Source organism: Oryctolagus cuniculus, chromosome 3 (genome assembly GCF_051225735.1).
Source record: "Oryctolagus cuniculus isolate XC-2025 breed Fujian yellow rabbit chromosome 3, ASM5122573v1, whole genome shotgun sequence".
Lineage (NCBI taxonomy): Eukaryota > Metazoa > Chordata > Mammalia > Lagomorpha > Leporidae > Oryctolagus > Oryctolagus cuniculus.
Window position 1 is genome coordinate 179,650,298 of NC_142869.1, and position 17,217 is coordinate 179,667,514.

Consider the following 17,217-nt stretch of genomic DNA (forward strand, 5'->3'; position numbering starts at 1 on the left):
AGTGAAGTTTTAATTAATTATAATTGAAAACAGAAAATCATTTTTATTCAATGTCTTTTCCATCAGAAATACCAGTTATCCATATGTTGTATCTTTTTAGTCTGTATTATATCTGTCATCTTCGTTTTGATTTCATATCAAAGATACATTTTTCTACACTGTTAAGTTTGCTTTTAATGTCATTCATAAAGTATGATCTAGCTTTCTTTATATCTGTACATTACTGTAATCCTCTTAGCTTCTTTCGTATTTCATTTTATTGCCTATCACCTTACTTTCAACAAGTTGATATGTTTAAATTTCTTTTGAGTAATACCACCAGAGATTACTAGATCCTTTGATATTCATTCTGGTCTTGTTTCTTAATATCAGAAAATTTTCTCACTTTAAGGTAAGTACATAATCACTAATAATTACCTTTGTCACCTGTGAATATACAAGTACATATGGTCAAGTGACTATGATCTAGTCAGTAGAAAGTAAGCAGCAGTTTTATGTATGACTTTTAAAAGTGTCCCCAATGGCAATAGGATGCTCTTTTCTCTTTTATTTTTGATGGCGCAAATGGGAGTGTGTTGACTGGATCTCAAGTCATATTTTAGAACACAAGATAGAAGTTATGTGCCTAGAATGATGCATCAGAAACACAAAAGGAGGTTCAGTTCCTGTACCTTTGAAAGTCAGGCAGTCTTGCTTTGCTTAAGACTAATTTCCATTGTATTTAAGCTAGTATTTCTTTAGGTTTTCTACTAACACTATTTAACGTAATTCCACTGATAAAAAATGCACTAATATTTGTTGTCTACACTTATTATTTGTTTCTTTTTTAAGAAAAAATTTTATTTATTTATTTGAAACATAGAGTTACAGACAGTGAGAAGGAGAGACGAGAGAGATCTTTCTTCCTCTGGTTCACTCCCTAAATGGCTGCAACAGCTGGAGCTGAGCCAATCCGATCTGATCTGAAGCCAGGAGCCAGGAGCTTCTTCCTGGTCTCCCTCACAGGCGCAGGGGCCCAAGCACTTGGGCCATCTTCTGCTTTCCAAGGCCATAGTAGAGAACTGGATTGGAAGAGGAGCAGCTGGGACAGAACCGGCACCCATATGGGATGCCAGTCTGGTTGGCAGAAGGTTAACCTACTGTGCCACAGCACCAGACCCTATTATTTATTTCATGAGGAATGTTATTCAAATCAGTATCATAGCAAATGTGGCTTCCCAGCCTCTGATCACCTTTCCACAAGTGCAGTATATTTATTTGGTCATTAGACTTGTATGCTTAAAATTGAAAGTGGATATCTAAGGATTTAGACTTAAATCATTGGTTTGGCATTCAGTAGGCTGCCAAGTGAAGAAAGAAGCATCGAAGTCTTAGAGGAAGCAAAGATCTCTGTATGATTTTCCTCAGTGCTGTATAATCTGTTCCACCAAAATAAGTCATTTCACAGCTGTTCTTGCTTAGCTTGGTTGTTTCAGCAGTGCAAAGATGAAATAGAGAACATTACCTGGATTTATGATCACAGAGTTAGGATATTGTGAGTCTTTTTCCCCCAATATTTGATTCTAATTTTCTTTTTCCAGAAAGTAATTTCCTGCTGCTATTAAGTGATATGAAACTGATTAGAGTCGGAAAAAAACCCTGTCATCCGAAGAGTTTCAGTTTGTAGTTTACTAGCCCCTACTGTTCTTGACTCAAAGTATTAAAAGTGAAATGTGATAGACTTCATTTCTACTAGAGATCCCTGCTTTTTCTATGGTGCATAGTTATTTTTAATTTTGTCTCCACCAAGCTAAAATGGCTTTTGTCTACATCTGAGTGAGCTCATGCTGCAATTAGGGGGTCAATTTAACACCATAAAAGATCTTTCTCTTGTGGTCCTTTTCTTTATGAACTTAGAATACTGTACTGTGGGGAAGATAGATGATTCTCAGTGCTTTGACTCCATTTTACCCATCATCTGCCAACACATACAGTTCTTTTATCTCTAGATTAGGAAAAATCAGTGCATTTTGGGGAATTCTTTCTACTCATTTTTTTGTTTCTTCATGATGTTTCCTTTAATTTCACATTATTGGTGATTCTGGTGGGGATTCTTAAAATTTTTTGGTTGAAAATACCCTTCCTTTCAGTATCAGTGTATTTTTCATTTTTTTATGAACATGCTAGTGGTTTCTTGAGATGGGGGGGGTGGGAGAGTGGCTAGGTGCTTATTCTTACACTATCTTTTCCTGAAGTGAAGGTGTCTCTTTTTAAATTATTTTGCAAGAACTGAGTAGTTGAAAGTATTCTGATTGTGTATCATCAAGAAAAATTCTAATGTGAAGTAAAAGGAGAAAATAAGGAAACTAAATTAATTACTTATCTATTTTCTTTTCTTTTTTTCTTTTTTCTTTTTTTTCTTTTTCTTTTTTTTTTTTTTTTTTTTGACAGGCAGAGTGAACAGTGAGAGAGAGAGACAGAGAGAAAGGTCTTCCTTTGCCGTTGGTTCACCCTCCAATGGCCGCTGAGGCCGGCGCGCTGCGGCCGGCGCACTGCGCTGATCCGATGGCAGGAGCCAGGAGCCAGGTGCTTTTCCTGGTCTCCCATGGGGTGCAGGGCCCAAGCACCTGGGCCATCCTCCACTGCACTCCCTAGCCGCAGCAGAGAGCTGGCCTGGAAGAGGGGCAACCGGGACAGAATCCGGCGCCCCGACCGGGACTAGAACCCGGTGTGCCGGCGCCGCTAGGCGGAGGATTAGCCTAGTGAGCCGCGGCGCTGGCCTATTGCTTATCTATTTTCAACCAATATTATATATTGTGAGAAAATGTTTTTATAGTGATAGCTATGCTGCATTAGGTGGATACAAGGGATAGACATGAATCTGCAAAAATAACAAAAGCATTAAATATCCAATTAGTAAATATTCTGATATAACCTAAAGTGTTGAAGAAAAAGTGAAAAATTTGAATAATAGTAATATTTGAAGTAAAGGGATAGAAAAGGACTAACTACCTTTATAAAATTTGATTTTATGTTAACGTATGGAAAAAAGATTAAATGAATCTTTTCATCAAATGAAATTATCTTCGCGTGATGAAATTAAGAAAAAGCCACACAGGAAAGTATTTCTTTTTATAATATACACGCACACAAGGTAGCTTTTGTAATCTATATCATAAATATGAGGACAAACAAATGTGGGCTTTTTACCCCTTAAATTTGCAAAATAAGGAAAAAGGATCTGAAAACACAGATTTTAGCATTTGGGAAAAATTCTGTGATAGATTATTAATTATCAGTTGAGAGAATTTAGTGACTTAATATTCACTAGGAACTCTAGAAACTAGAGTTCGTTAATGATGTATGGAATTTGCTTTCTATATTGACAGGTTGGTATATTTACTAAAAAGAATTTGAGAGAAGAGGAGGCAACAACACATATAGATAGTTTTGGTTAGGTTTGAATTAATAGCTCAGAATGTGGGGTTACCATTTATGACAGAAATTCAAAAATTTCTTGTAAATATGGAATTATAGGTAAGTTTATTTCGGGTAATGAAATTTATCAGAAATGTCCTTAGTTACATCACAGTTGCAAAGCTATATAAAGAATATCTTAATTTCAAATTTTGAGAACCTAGGTCATTTAAAACATCCATAAAGCATCATAGTTATGAAAATAAAACAAATATTACAGTTTACCTGGTTTATTTACGGTTAGTATAAAATTGTCTTCTTTGTCAGAAAGGGTCAGAGTTCAAGAGATATCCCAAAATGTCTAAAGTGATTGTACCTTTAATTTCTGGAAGTTATTTCCAAGAATGACAGCATTCATTCGCTATATATTCTAGTAATGTTTGCATATTTGTTGACAATTTGGAACACTGACCTGGCTAAAGATAACAGATTACTTGAAACTGTCAACTGTAATGTAGGCATTTTACACAAATTATCTCTAGTATTTACAACCATTCTAGAAGGTAAGTGCTATTTTTTTAACAAAGAAGACAAGTTAAGCCATAAAATGTTAACTAACTGGCCAGATGGTATCGCTGGTGAAAGTCAGAACAAGGATTTCAAACCAGTTATCTTTGATGGAGCTAGGCATCATTCTTTATACAATGATACAGTGACAAAATCCAAAGCATGGGCAGACAAAGTGCAAAGAACCCTGGACCTCTGAGAAAATATGCTCTAAAAAAGAGGGCTCTCATGAATCACTAACATGTAACTTATCAAATATTGATCTATAAAAGGAAATTCATTAAGCATGCAGAGGACTACATTATTTTTTGCATGGATCAGGCCATAATAATTTTTAGTGTAACTATGTGAGTCCTCTCAACACTATCTTTTTTTGATGACAGATAACAAGAAGTTCTTAAGATTCTTGATCCTTTATCTGACTTTTTCTAGAACTCTCTGTAATGCAGCCATAACTTCTCTGTTCCTTAAGCTGTAGATCAAAGGGTTCAACATGGGCGCTATCACAGCATAGAACAGAGCAATCATCTTCTCTTTTTCTTCTGAGGATGCAGACTGTGGGCCTAGGTAGGTAAAGATGGTGGCGCCAAAGCACATGCAAACCACAGTGAGGTGAGAGGCACAGGTGCCAAAGGCTTTGCTACGTCCTTGGGCAGAACTAATTTGTAGAATGGCAGCAACTATTCGAGCATAAGAGAATAAAACCAGGGAGCAGGGAAGCACAATCACCAGAAATCCTGAGATGGACACCATGACCTGGTTGAAGGAGATGTCCACACAAGCCAGCCGTAGCACCGCTAGGGTCTCACAGGCAAAGTGATTAATAATAGTGTGACACAGAGGAAGGCGGAAGGTTATGATTGTTTCCATTAGTGAGTTTGTGAAACCAGCAGCCAGCAGCAAGTCCCAGGCACAGCCTTCCATGCATGATGACTGTGTAGTGCAATGGATGGCACACTGCCACGTAGCGGTCATAGGCCATGGCTCCCAGCAGGAAGAACTCAGACCCACCCAGTGCCAGGGAAGTATAGAGCTGGAGCACGCAGCTGTGGAAAGGGATGGGCATTTGGGGTGAGAGCAAGTGATATAGCATTTGTGGAGCCAAACTGTTTGCATAACAAAGGTCGACAAAGGACAGGACACTAAGGAAAAAGTACATGGGGTTATGAAGCCTGCTGTCCAGTCTGATCAGAAGGAGAATGAGGGAATTTCCCCCAATAGTCACCATGTACATGATCAGGATCAGGACAAAAAGGAATACCCGTGTGCCCCGGTCACTGGATAGCCCCAGCAGAATGAACTCGCTCACCCATGTCTGGTTTTTGCTTTCCTGGCCCATGAACTTCTGAGGACAAAACTAAAGTGTAGACAGAACAAATCAGAGAAACCTAGGATTGGAAGGGCAGTTTTTAGATGATATTAAGAGGATACCAATCTGAACTTAAAAATTACCCAGGATATCTCAGCCAAATCATCATTGAAACTCTGCCTGAACACATCCATGGATGAAGAACACAGTGGAACACCTCTGCAGCTGGAGAGTAAGCAGAAAAGAAGTTACATTTTGGGAATTCAGTTTATTGGAACATGATTTCTTTTCCTAAAAATAGTCTCTTATTTGGAGAAAGAATATTGGTAAAGAATTTATACTTAAAATATAAATTTATTAGTTATTATAGGAGATAATTCTTGTCTTTCTGGTGAGCATATTTTAGTCCAGAGGAAAGATATTTTTGAATTGTGAATGATATTCAGTACTTTTTGCTTCCTATATTTCTCCTCTAAAAGTCTTAAATCACATCCCTACTCACCCATCTTCAGTAGAATGCACCCATGAGACATTACATGTTCTACATACAATGTTTATATACATTTATCACTAAATACTTTTTGAATTTTTTTCTGTAGTTTTCCCTCTTACTTTTAGAGTTTCAAGAGGAAGGCTTACTCCCTACCTACCTCATACTGTTTGCCCAGTTGGGTGACATCAACCTCAAAGATCAGGTGTTGAATGATGTGAAGGTATACATAACTACCACAATTAATCTCTCAGGCCCTCAAGGTTAATTTAACAAACTGCTTAATGATGTTACTTTATTACTTGCCAACAATGTTTTCTTGGGGAAGGTGTAGTTCATCCACTTTCTGTGGAAAATGCGTTAGTTTTTATCAGTGAAAATTGAAGGATAGAGGATAAAGACTTGGTTATATAATGTAGTAGTACTGATATGTTTTTCTTTTTAAAAACATATTTAATTAAGCTTTATACAGCATGGAAATAATTAAAATGAAAATTTTATGAAATAAAAAATTGCAAAGTACATTCTGTATAAGGTGTTAATATCCATATAGGGGACTCCAGCAAATCAGTAGGAAAAAAAAAATAAGCATAGATTTTAAAATGGTTGAGTTCTTGAAGAAATATTTCAAAAAAGAACACACATATATAGCCAATAGCTGTATTAAAAGATTCTCAAAAACAACTATACATCAAGGAAATGAATATCAAGACTACAATGATATATTATCTCACACAAAGTAATTTTTAACCCCAAAATAAGATTTATTTTATCTTTAATTACTTATAGAAAGAAGGAAGCTATTCATAAAATATTACATTTTGGGGGTATGTAGTCTTGCAGAGAATACTGACAGTTTATGAATGGTCTATACAAAATATTGGTATCCAACTACAGAGAGAAATTAGACTACTATTTCATTTATTGAAAGCTTCTAGTCTCAGCCTGAAAACTTGAGGAATTGTTAGTAGAGATCATATCATTACATGAGTAATTAACACAGGTGGTTGGGGTACTTAGGATTAAAGGTCATCATCATGAAGATGACCATATTCAGATGGTTAATTACACAGTACTTAGGATTTAGTATTGTTTTGAATAAGCTCCTAGATGCCAAGGAGCTTATTAAAAACAGAGTTTTCATAAACTGATAACTAAACAGAATTTAGTGGAAAGGATCATGTCAGACACTAATTCAACACCTTATATAGAAAATTTTAATCCCCCATGCCAAAATCAACTGGACAACATACTCAGCTGTAAGAACAGCAAACAAATGTACAGTGCTTACATATGGTAAGATTCTTCACCACATGAAAAGAAAAAAGATTCAAAATCTGCATCAGAAATAGGCAATTGAAGTGGGCATTGAACCTAGCAGTTAAAGTACCTATGAGTCACATCAAAGAGCCTGAGTGCAATTCTCAGCTCTGTCTCTTGTCTCTATCTTCTTGCTAAGAGTCTGGAAGGCAGCAGTGATGTTCAAGCGGTTGGGTTCCTTTCACTCACAGGCCAGACCTGGGTTGCATTGCTGGCTCCAGGCTTGAGTCTAGCCTCAGTCATTGCAGGCATTTTGGGAGTGCTCTCCTCCCTGCCATGTGTGTGTAGGTGTGTGAGTGTGGGTGTGGAGGTGTCTGCCTCTCAAAGTTAAAAACTAGGTAATTTATAATCAAGAGCTATATTTTGATACAATGTTCAAAAATAACAATTTTTAAGCTTTCATAACTAAAACGCAATAGCATTGTTTTCTTTATGCTCTCTTCCTTGCGCTTTTCTATTATTCTGTATTACCTCAGTTTCTTTTTATTCTGCCACATCTTGCATTGGCTTAAAAGATGTTTGTACTAGAATCATTATACTTGTTGGAAAATTTTCCAAGTCATAAAAGCAAATACAGCCGGCGCTGTGGCTCAATAGGCTAATCCTCCGCCTTGCGGTGCCGGCACACCAGGTTCTAGTCCCAGTCGGGGCGCCAGATTCTGTCCCAGTTGCCCCTCTTCCAGGCCAGCTCTCTGCTATGGCCCGGGAGTGCAGTGGAGGATGGCCCAAGTGCTTGGGCCCTGCACCCCATGGGAGACCAGGAGAAGCACTTGGTTTCAGATCAGCGCGATGCGCCGGCCGCAGCACACCAGCAGCAGCGGCCGTTGGAGGGTGAACCAATGGCAAAGGAAGACCTCTCTGTCTCTCTCTCTCTCTCACTATCCACTCTGCCTGTGGGGAAAAAAAAAAGCAAATACAAATACAAATATGAGCTGGATAGGTTTCCTACCACAGCCCCACATAAATGTACTTCTGATACTACAGTGCTTTTCAGAGATTCACCAACAGCAAAAGGGACAATTCTACAGAATATAGATAATGTAAGACCTATCCATTCCTTCTCATTCCACTGCTTTGCTCCCAATAAGCTTTCCTGCACTTATGCTTTTCAGAATATTTGGATTAAGAGAATCATTAGGTCTAGTTTCATGGGCAAGGGAGTTTTCTAGAAAGTTCATTACAGCCACCTTTTCTAGGGATATTATTTGAAATCTAAAGAATAAATTATATTTCCTCTATGTGAGACTGTTTCCTTTTTCCTTTTCTTTATTTTCTCCTTCCCACATAATGTCATGAAGGCTGGAATATCTGCTGTTTTAGAAGACAGAGAATTGCCTCTCTCTGACTCTCCATACACACACACACACACACACACTTCAAGAATTTCTGCAGTAAAGATATTAAAGGAATTAACAGTTATTTTAGACTTCCTGTTTTGTTATAGGATTTAAACAAGTGAACTTAATAACTATGTAAGTCACAAATAAAAATGAAAATATACCAAAGTGAGATAATTTCCAAGAAGTGTTTCCTCTGTGATCTGTTCTTTAATGGAATTTGTTAAACAAAACTTATGCAAAATCAATTGCACAGTGAATCACTGAATGGTCAATTTTGGGTTTAGAAAAACTGTCTCCTCTATTATTTTAGTGGCAGAAGTTGGGAAGAAAAACAAGCAAAGTCTTGAAGCATCATAGGCCAACCAAATGCAAAAACTCTTGGAAGCAGAATGAATGTTACAAGAAGAATTAAATTGTGATTGTACTTATCTCTAGGTCACATTGGTATAAGCTTTTACTTTTTATTTTCTGAGCACACATTACACAGACATTATACTAAATATCTTATACATCTATTAATATAATAAATATAATAATAGCATTCAGAACTTTGGCTTATGATCTATATTTTGCATATGGAAAAAAGAGGTGATGTGACTACATGGGGGAAGAGTCAGTAGGTAAACAAGGATTATCTGATAACCTGGGAATTATCCATTATGCTGCCCATAAGTGTAGTGCTGTGTAATGCTGTATTACTGTTGAAAGGCTAGAATTAACTGCACGGAAAAATCAGGAAATATATCAAGAGGACTAACAGAATTCCTACTTCAGAACTGATTCACTTCAGAGACTGACACAGTGGTCATTTTGGAATAGAGTAGGTTCTTGCCCACTTACCTATAAAGGTGAAATACGGCCTTCAAGCCACCCAGACAACAGATGGAAGGGGAGAAGTATTTCTTATCATTCCTAGTTGGGGTCTATGTTCTGCATCATATCATCAGCCTCTTTTGTAAACTTGAAAAGGTCATCATGCTTACACTTATGTGTCTGATAAAGAAATGAACACAACAGCATATGGTGGACACATGATTGAAAGACCTTTGTTCCCTTGTAAGAAAAACTAAGGGTGCTTATTATGGAAAATATCTTGGAAGGGTGGTAGGGCTGTGAAAGTTGTGGAATTTGAAAATGCATTTGGAACAAGTGACTTTCTCAAACTTTAGGGAAGAAATCTCAAGGGGCTAATTATGTTTTGTTTATCAAATTTCATTTAGATCCCCTCCCCCTCTGTATGGCCACTTCTACACCCAACACCTAAACCTCTGCTTCAACTTTGCAAATCGAAGTTTCATTTCCTTGTCCCTGGAGTAGGGGATAGAACTTGGCAAACTTTAATTTCTCAAGGGAAGTACATCTGAGTCTTTGGTAATACTTTGGAATGGTAGGGACGTTTATCTTCCATTGTGAGCATGATGATGTGATTAAATCTACATCCTCAATCCAATTCACTAATCCCCACATCCCACTGAGCAGTAACTCCTGGTCCAGACAGCTCTGGAGCCTGTGCACACAATTCTATCTGTATATGTGCAGGGAGATTCCAGTCTTTGGTGAGACGTTGCTTTTTACTGGGATGCTGTGTTTGGAAATCTACCTCTGCAACCTGTAACTCTCTTAGAACTTGTGCCCTTTCTTTTCTTTACCAAACACAGATCTTACTCTGTTTTGTGCTTAAATATGATAGTGTTCAGTTTAAATCAGACAATCTCCAGATAAGATGCTAGGCTTTGTGCTGTGAAAGCTGTAGAGCTACAATACATTTCTCTCTCCCCTTCATAAAAAGTGAGAGGTTTTCAGCTGTGTTCATTGATCATATGAAAGCCCATCCTCTGCTCAGCTATATGGCATTATTCTATAAAAACAGGCCAATTCCTGGCTCATTCTAGAGCTGACTACAATATACCATTTACATAGAAAGGACTATCTTTATGAGTGCTAGAGCTGGAAAGAGAAATTCAATAAATCGCAAATTAGCTCTGCATCTTACAAGAGAGGAGAGTAGGAAAGGGGAGAAAAAGGAGAGGGAAGGGAAGAAGAGGCATGGGGCGGAAAGGAAGAGGAAGGATATGTTGATTTGTAGCTTCCAAGATGTTGCTGACATTTCTCATAAATATTTTTCTCTTATTTTCTCTCCCCTGTACTTTGGGGATTCCATTCCTTCCCTTAGACCACTATTTATACAGGTAAAGGAGGGAATAGGCATAAACTTATCTGTGAAACCAATTTCCTCATCTAATTAATGAGGATTCCTTTAAAAAATATAATGATAGTGTACTATGAGTAGTTTGAGATAGAGGAAACAAGCACACCAGTTCTATTTTAGCTATGTTAAAAAGGAGATTCATATTATATAAGTGCTATTAAGCAACCAATTGGGAACATTTGTTTGGAGTTTGTGAGAAAGCTCTTGTCTGTCTTGGGTAGAAAAATTTACTTAAAAATAGAATGATGGATAGACATACAGAAAAATAGATACAGATGCCATGTTTTAGGTTAGATCACCTATAGTAGACAAAGAACATTGATCCACAATGGCCACAGAAACAGAAGAAAAACTCAAATAATTATATGGGAAAGAGAAGGTTGCATAATGCTTAGTCCAACAATTTTTTCGTAAAACAATTTTTTAATACTTGATGGGGCAGACTTCTTAAGATTTTTTTTTTTTGAGAGGTAGAGTTACAGACAGTAAGAGAGAGAGTCACAAAGAGAGGTCTTCCATCCACTGGTTCACTCCCCAAATGGCCACAATGGCCAGAGCTGAGCTGATCCCAAGCCAGGAGCTTCTTCTGGGTCTCCCATGTGGCTGCAGGGGCCCAAGCACTTGGGCCATTTTCCTGACTAGGCCAAGCCAGGAACTGATTTCCCAGGCCATAGCAGAGAGCTGGATCTGAAGAGGAGCAGCCCAGACTCAAACTGGTACCCATATTGGGATGCCAGCACTGCAGGTGGAGGATTAACCTACTCGGGGCAGAATTTTGACCCGATGATTAAGATGTTGCTTGAGACACCCACATCACATATCAGAGGGTCTGAGTTTGAGTCCCAGCTCTGCTCCCCAGATTCCAGCCTCCTGGTATTGTATACCCTGGGAGGCAGAAAGTGATAGCTAAAGTACCTGAGTACCTGCAACCAATGTGGAATACCCAGATTGGGTTTCGGTTCCTGGCTTGGCCTAGTCAGGCTGTTATGGGCATTTGTGTAGTAAACCCATGAATGGGAGATCTCTATCCCAACCACCAATATATGTCCCCCCCACCTTTCTCTGTGTGTGTGTGTGTGTCCCTGCCTTTCAAATACACAAAAACATTAACAAATACAATTTTAAAGATTTATTTATTTAATTGAAAGTTCGAGTTACGGGGTTGAGTGTGGAGAAGGAAATCCTAAGTCAACTGTTTCACTCCTCAGATGGCTGCAAAGCTGGAGGTGGGCCAGGCCAAAACCAGGAGCCAAGAGGTTCATCTATGTCTCCCACATGGGTTTCAGGGGCCCAAGAACTTGGGCCATCTTCCTCTGCTTTCCTCAGGCCATTAACATGGAGATGGATGGGAAGTGGAGTAGCCAGGACTTGAACAAGTTCTTATATTTGATGCCTGTGTTGCAGGCAGGGGTTTTACCCACTATGCCACAATGCTACCTCCAATAAACACAAATGTTAAAGAATAGTTGAATAAATACTGTATGCCTAACCTTCTGATAGACATTTTACAAAATTATAACTTTAAAAATAATCACACATACTAAATTTTATTGCTTTTTTATAATTGAGGAAACTAGAGTTCAGAGGTATTAAGTACATTTTTCAAAGCCATCTTGCTGGTGAGAGGTGGGCTCAGCAAAGTGTGGCTGTTCTCACTCTGAAGCTCCTCATTTTGTCCACACTGCATTTCTTGAAACCTAGAGGGGTGCAGAGTCAAGGAGGACATATTCCCAAGCAGATCCCCAGTTTAACAACTGAAGGAATTTTTTTGTTTTGTTTTACCACATTTATAATATGGTGGTAACACTATGTTAAAACTACAGTGTAGAGATCCAATTTATGAAAGTGTGATTCACCATGTCAGAAACTCTTGTAGATCCATAGTTTCCTCATTGTCTATGGTGCTGTCTTTGGAATGTTGGAGGGAAGAATGAATTCTTCAAATCTTTCTTTTTGTTTCAACAAACTTTTCCAATACTCTCTGAAAAGCACTCATCACATCCTTGTTCCTCAAGCTGTAGATTAAGGGATTAAGCATTGGTGTCACTACGGCATAGAAGAGGGCAACCATCTTCTCCTGTTCTGCTGAGGAGGCACCCACAGGTCTCATATATGTGAAGATAGCTGTTCCAAAGCACAGGGACACCACAGTGAGGTGTGAGGCACAGGTCCCAAAGGCTTTGCTACGTCCCTGCACAGAGCGAATGCGCAGAATGGCAGCAACTATATGACTATAGGAGAATAAAACCATACAGCAGGGAAGCATGATCACAAGAAATCCTGAGATGGCCACCATGACCTTGTTGAAGGAGATGTCCACACAGGCCAACCTCAGCACAGCCAACATCTCACAGGCAAAGTGATTAATGACATTGCGACACAAGGGTAACTGGAAGATGATGACTGCCTGCATCACTGAATTTGTGAATCCTGCCATCACACAGCCAACAGCCAGCCCCAGGCACAGTCCTCCATGCATGATGACTGTGTAGTGCAGTGGGTGGCACACCGCCACGTATCGGTCATAGGCCATGGCTCCCAGCAGGAAGAACTCGGTGCCGCCCATTGCTAGAGAAATATACAGCTGGAAGACACAGCTGTGAAATGGGATGGACTTCCATGCTGACAGGAAGTGAACAAGCATCTGGGGTACAGTGCTGTTGGTGTAACAGATGTCCACAAATGACAAGACACTGAGGAAAAAGTACATGGGCATATGAAGCCTGCTGTCCAGTGTGATGAGGAGGATGATGAGGAAATTTCCTACCACAGTCATCACATACATGGCCAGGAATAGGACAAAGAGGGATACCTGGGTACCCCAGTCACTGGACAGCCCCAGGAGAATAAACTCACTCATCCAGGTCTGGTTTTCCCTGCCCATGAGCCTTGGAGGACCAATCCCAAATTACAAATCAATAAATACCAGAATGTAACCAAACCAAAAACGCTTCTCCTTCCCTACATGGGAAATATTTATTAAAAAGCTTAGGCACTTGAGTTAGAAAGCTTAATGGTAAAACTTGAACTCTCTCTTTTGGGTCCAGATTCCTAACCATGGAGTTGCTTCAGTTCTTTGTTGGGTACCACCAGTTTTTCCCTCTTGACTATGGGCACAGGATGCCTGCTGTCCAGTCTGATGAGGATGAAAAGGAATCTATAGCAAATAAGCTAACAATTATGAGCACCTTTTTAAAATTTACTTTTTTAACTTCTGTGATTCTCAAACTATGAAAATGCGATGTTCAATTTTCAACCTTTTATAATTAGAAATTTTAGGTTTCAACTTAGAAAGTAGCAAACATAAAACAGATTTTAAGAGGCAAAAGAAGTCAACAAAATTATATTTCAGAGTCAGTAAGGTAAAAAATGAAGACCTGAGTTATTAGGCACAGTTCTGAAAAATCTCCACATTTGTCTCTTCTTCAGGGGAGAGACAGGAAAGAATCCCAATATTATTTTCTTTCTTCTTTAGAAAAGTGGCAGAGGATGTGTCAACCGCCGAATATGACTATCAAAAAGCAAATCAAAATCATTGATGCATTAACTATTTTCTTTAACGAATAAGAATTCAAATACTCACCATAGAATTTAGTCTGTTAACTAAGAAATAGTGAATGGTTATGTAGCTGCACATTCCCACTGATTCTATTTGTATGTGTTCTGAACAGAGATTATTATCGTCTGCAGACTGGAATGTGATGAGAAATAATTAATTGGAACTAACTTATTGAAATAGTTGTTGATTATCTCTTAACTCCCTTTACTCTTCCCGCATCTCAAATCTGTCTGCTTAGTCCCCTTAGGAAACTCTTGTCTTCTCTCTTGGTGTTGATTTCTTTCTACCTCAAGTCCCATAACCAGAAGGCAGCACTGTAGTCTGATCAATACCGCATCTTCTGCGTATAGACTATTACTTTGGAAATGTCAAGGACTCAAGAGTGCTCTTTGAAACTGTTAGTAATCTTGTTTGCACTTAATTCAAATCACAAGTGATTTCCAAAAAACTTACGGATTTAGTATCAGATTGCCCCTTTATCAAGTTACCCTCTGATGCCCCCAAAATTCAGACTCTCATATTATATTTCCCCATCCCTTTCCAGAAAATTACCCATTGCATGCTTTAACAATCTCATCACACACTTCTAAAGTTCTTTCATAGGAGCCCGGTTTTGGGCGCGGCCATGCATGCGCCAAGGAAACAGCGCCCCACGCAGTAATTCATGCAACCTGGGCACGCGCAGAAGGAAAATCTAATCTGCGGACCCTACGAGACCGAGTGAAACCGGAATTTAACAGCGCTGGAGCGCTGTCAGGAGAAAGGTCTGGGAAAAAAGATACCTTGAATTAAAGCTCATTTCACTGCGCAGGTCCGTGTCCAACCCGTTCCAATCAGAGCTTGCCTCTCCAGCCTTTCGGCCTACCACTCTGTCCAGACCAGAGTGTCCTAGCCTCCAGTATCCTCCGCTGGTCTGCAAGTAAAGTCCCACTCCCCATCTTTCCCATGAACGACTCGTGGCACTGATGGCTTTTTGAGTGCATCAGGTAGCAGGTGTACCTCTCTGGGTTCTAGACTTAGTAAAGAGTACTCTCAATATCTCACACACTCTGTTTCTCTAATTCTGCCTTTTAAGGAGAGACAATAAAACTAATGGCACCTGTCCCAACTAGATATCAGCTTGCTGTCTGTGTTCAGGTAGTGCCATTAAATATGCGCTAAAAATCGTGCTTTGTATTTAATGTATTCACTACAGGGCAGCTGACCGCAAATTGAGTGTTGCTGAAATTGGGATTCACCAGCAGATAAAAAGTCTATGGACATTTGCATATGAATCTTTGATTCATCTATGAGTAAATTAAGTTTTAAAAACAACTCCTACCAAATAATTAATGTAAGTTACAAGGGGGAGGCAATAAAAGGAATTAATGTTCTATAATTCCTAATAATTTATTCTAGAGCCTCAGGAGTTTAGCAAGTCATTTTGTGTCATTTCTGTCAGGGAAAGAGGAAGCCTACATTTTTTATCCCTGATGAAAAAAGGAAAGGTTGATATGTGAAGGCATCACTGTCAAACACTGCAAATATAAAAGAAAGATGAGTCACCTCAAAGAGGAAAATCGATGTCTGCAACTCATCCTCAGAACTTGGCCAAAAACTGCCACTACTGGGATATGAGTCGGGTGGCCCATAGTTCTGTTGCATGTGAACCAAATCACGTAAGGGCATGTGACCAGCAGAGGACTGAAGATGACAGGTGGGGGATATGTGATGATTGCATAATGTATCTCAGGTTCCAAATATGAAGACTTTGTTGGAAAAAAATTAATCTCTTAGTGTTTTGAGTCTTTCACTTTTTAAAAAATTTAGCATTAGTTGAGGATTTGACAAAACATAATCCTCGATCTTTGACAGTAATTTCTCTTCAAGGCCTATGAAGGTATTAATCAGATATAAACCAGAGACACACCTGGCTAGCATATCATATTTCTACATCCTCTTCATGTTTTCTTTTCTAAATGTTTCTCTGCAGGAGTGAATAATCTACTATGCCAGTAAACTTCCATTTCCTGGTTTAATTACATCATTTTTTGATCTGTAAAAAGAGCATCTATCCAAGTATGTTATAATTAATTGGAGGAAGGGAAGGGGGATAAAATGATACATATATTATAATATAGCAGAAATAATTGTCTTTAAGAACAAAGGTTCAAATGAAATACCATTAAGAGTTGAAGACTTTTTTTAAAATTTGATATGTAAATAAAAGCTAAAAACAGATTTTCATAAGTAAGTTGACAATATTAACTTACAATAATAGTAGAATGTTCCTGTACTATCTTTTCTCCCTGAAAGTATGATTCAAGTTTCCAAGAGTTATGCATCAGTGTTCATCTCAAAAAACAAAGCCCATGGAAAGCTTGAGTTTTCTCAAGAGTGTTAATTGGCTAAGTTGCCTTTTTTTTTTTTTTTTGACAGCCAGAGTGGACAGTGAGAGAGAGAGACAGAGAGAAAGGTCTTCCTTTTGCCATTGGTTCACCCTCCAATGGTGCTGTGGCCAGCGCACTGTGGCCGGCACACCACGCTGATCTGAAGCCAGGAGCCAGGTGCTTTTCCTGGTTTCCCATGCAGGTGCAGGGTCCAAGGACTTGGGCCATCCTCCACTGCACTCCCGGGCCATAGCAGACAGCTGGCCTATAAGAGGGGAACCGGGACATAATCTGGTGCCCCGACCGGGACTAGAACCCGGTATGCCGGCGCCGCTAGGCGTAGGATTAGCCTATTGAGCCACGGTGCCGGCCCTAAGTTGTTTTTTCATTCCCTATTCATACTTATATTGGGACTCTTCAAAAAATTCATGAAAGTTGGATATTATGAAAAAAAGACTAGGCTTGGATTTAAAAAATTTTTGCACCAAAATAAATCATCTTGTAATTCCACTTCCATGAACTTTTTGAAATCTCCTGGTACATACCTAACTTGCTTCCAGCCACAGAATGTTTAAATTCAGTCTTTCAGAAGATGTTAGCTTCTGACCATCATCATTTAAGAATGAGTTTTTCAGCACAAATCTATGCTCTGGACTGT

At 38.9% G+C, this 17,217-nt stretch overlaps 1 protein-coding gene and 1 pseudogene across 1 annotated transcript; both read right to left on the reverse strand.

Moving 5' to 3' along the window:
• Nucleotides 1–4,377: 4,377 nt before the first annotated feature.
• On the reverse strand, nucleotides 4,378–5,302 carry LOC100347813 (olfactory receptor-like protein OLF3; annotated as a pseudogene).
• A 7,268-nt stretch (nucleotides 5,303–12,570) lies between these two features.
• LOC100357829 (olfactory receptor 2F1) lies at nucleotides 12,571–13,515 on the reverse strand. The gene has a single exon (XM_002711975.3). The coding sequence runs from the start codon at nucleotides 13,513–13,515 to the stop codon at nucleotides 12,571–12,573; it is 945 nt and encodes a 314-aa protein (XP_002712021.3).
• Between the last annotated feature and the right edge of the window lie 3,702 nt (nucleotides 13,516–17,217).

Coding starts and splice junctions, on each gene's coding strand:
- LOC100357829 (XM_002711975.3), bottom strand. CDS start 13,515: ATGGGCAGGGAAAACCAGACCTGGATGAGTGAGTTTATTCTCCTGGGG.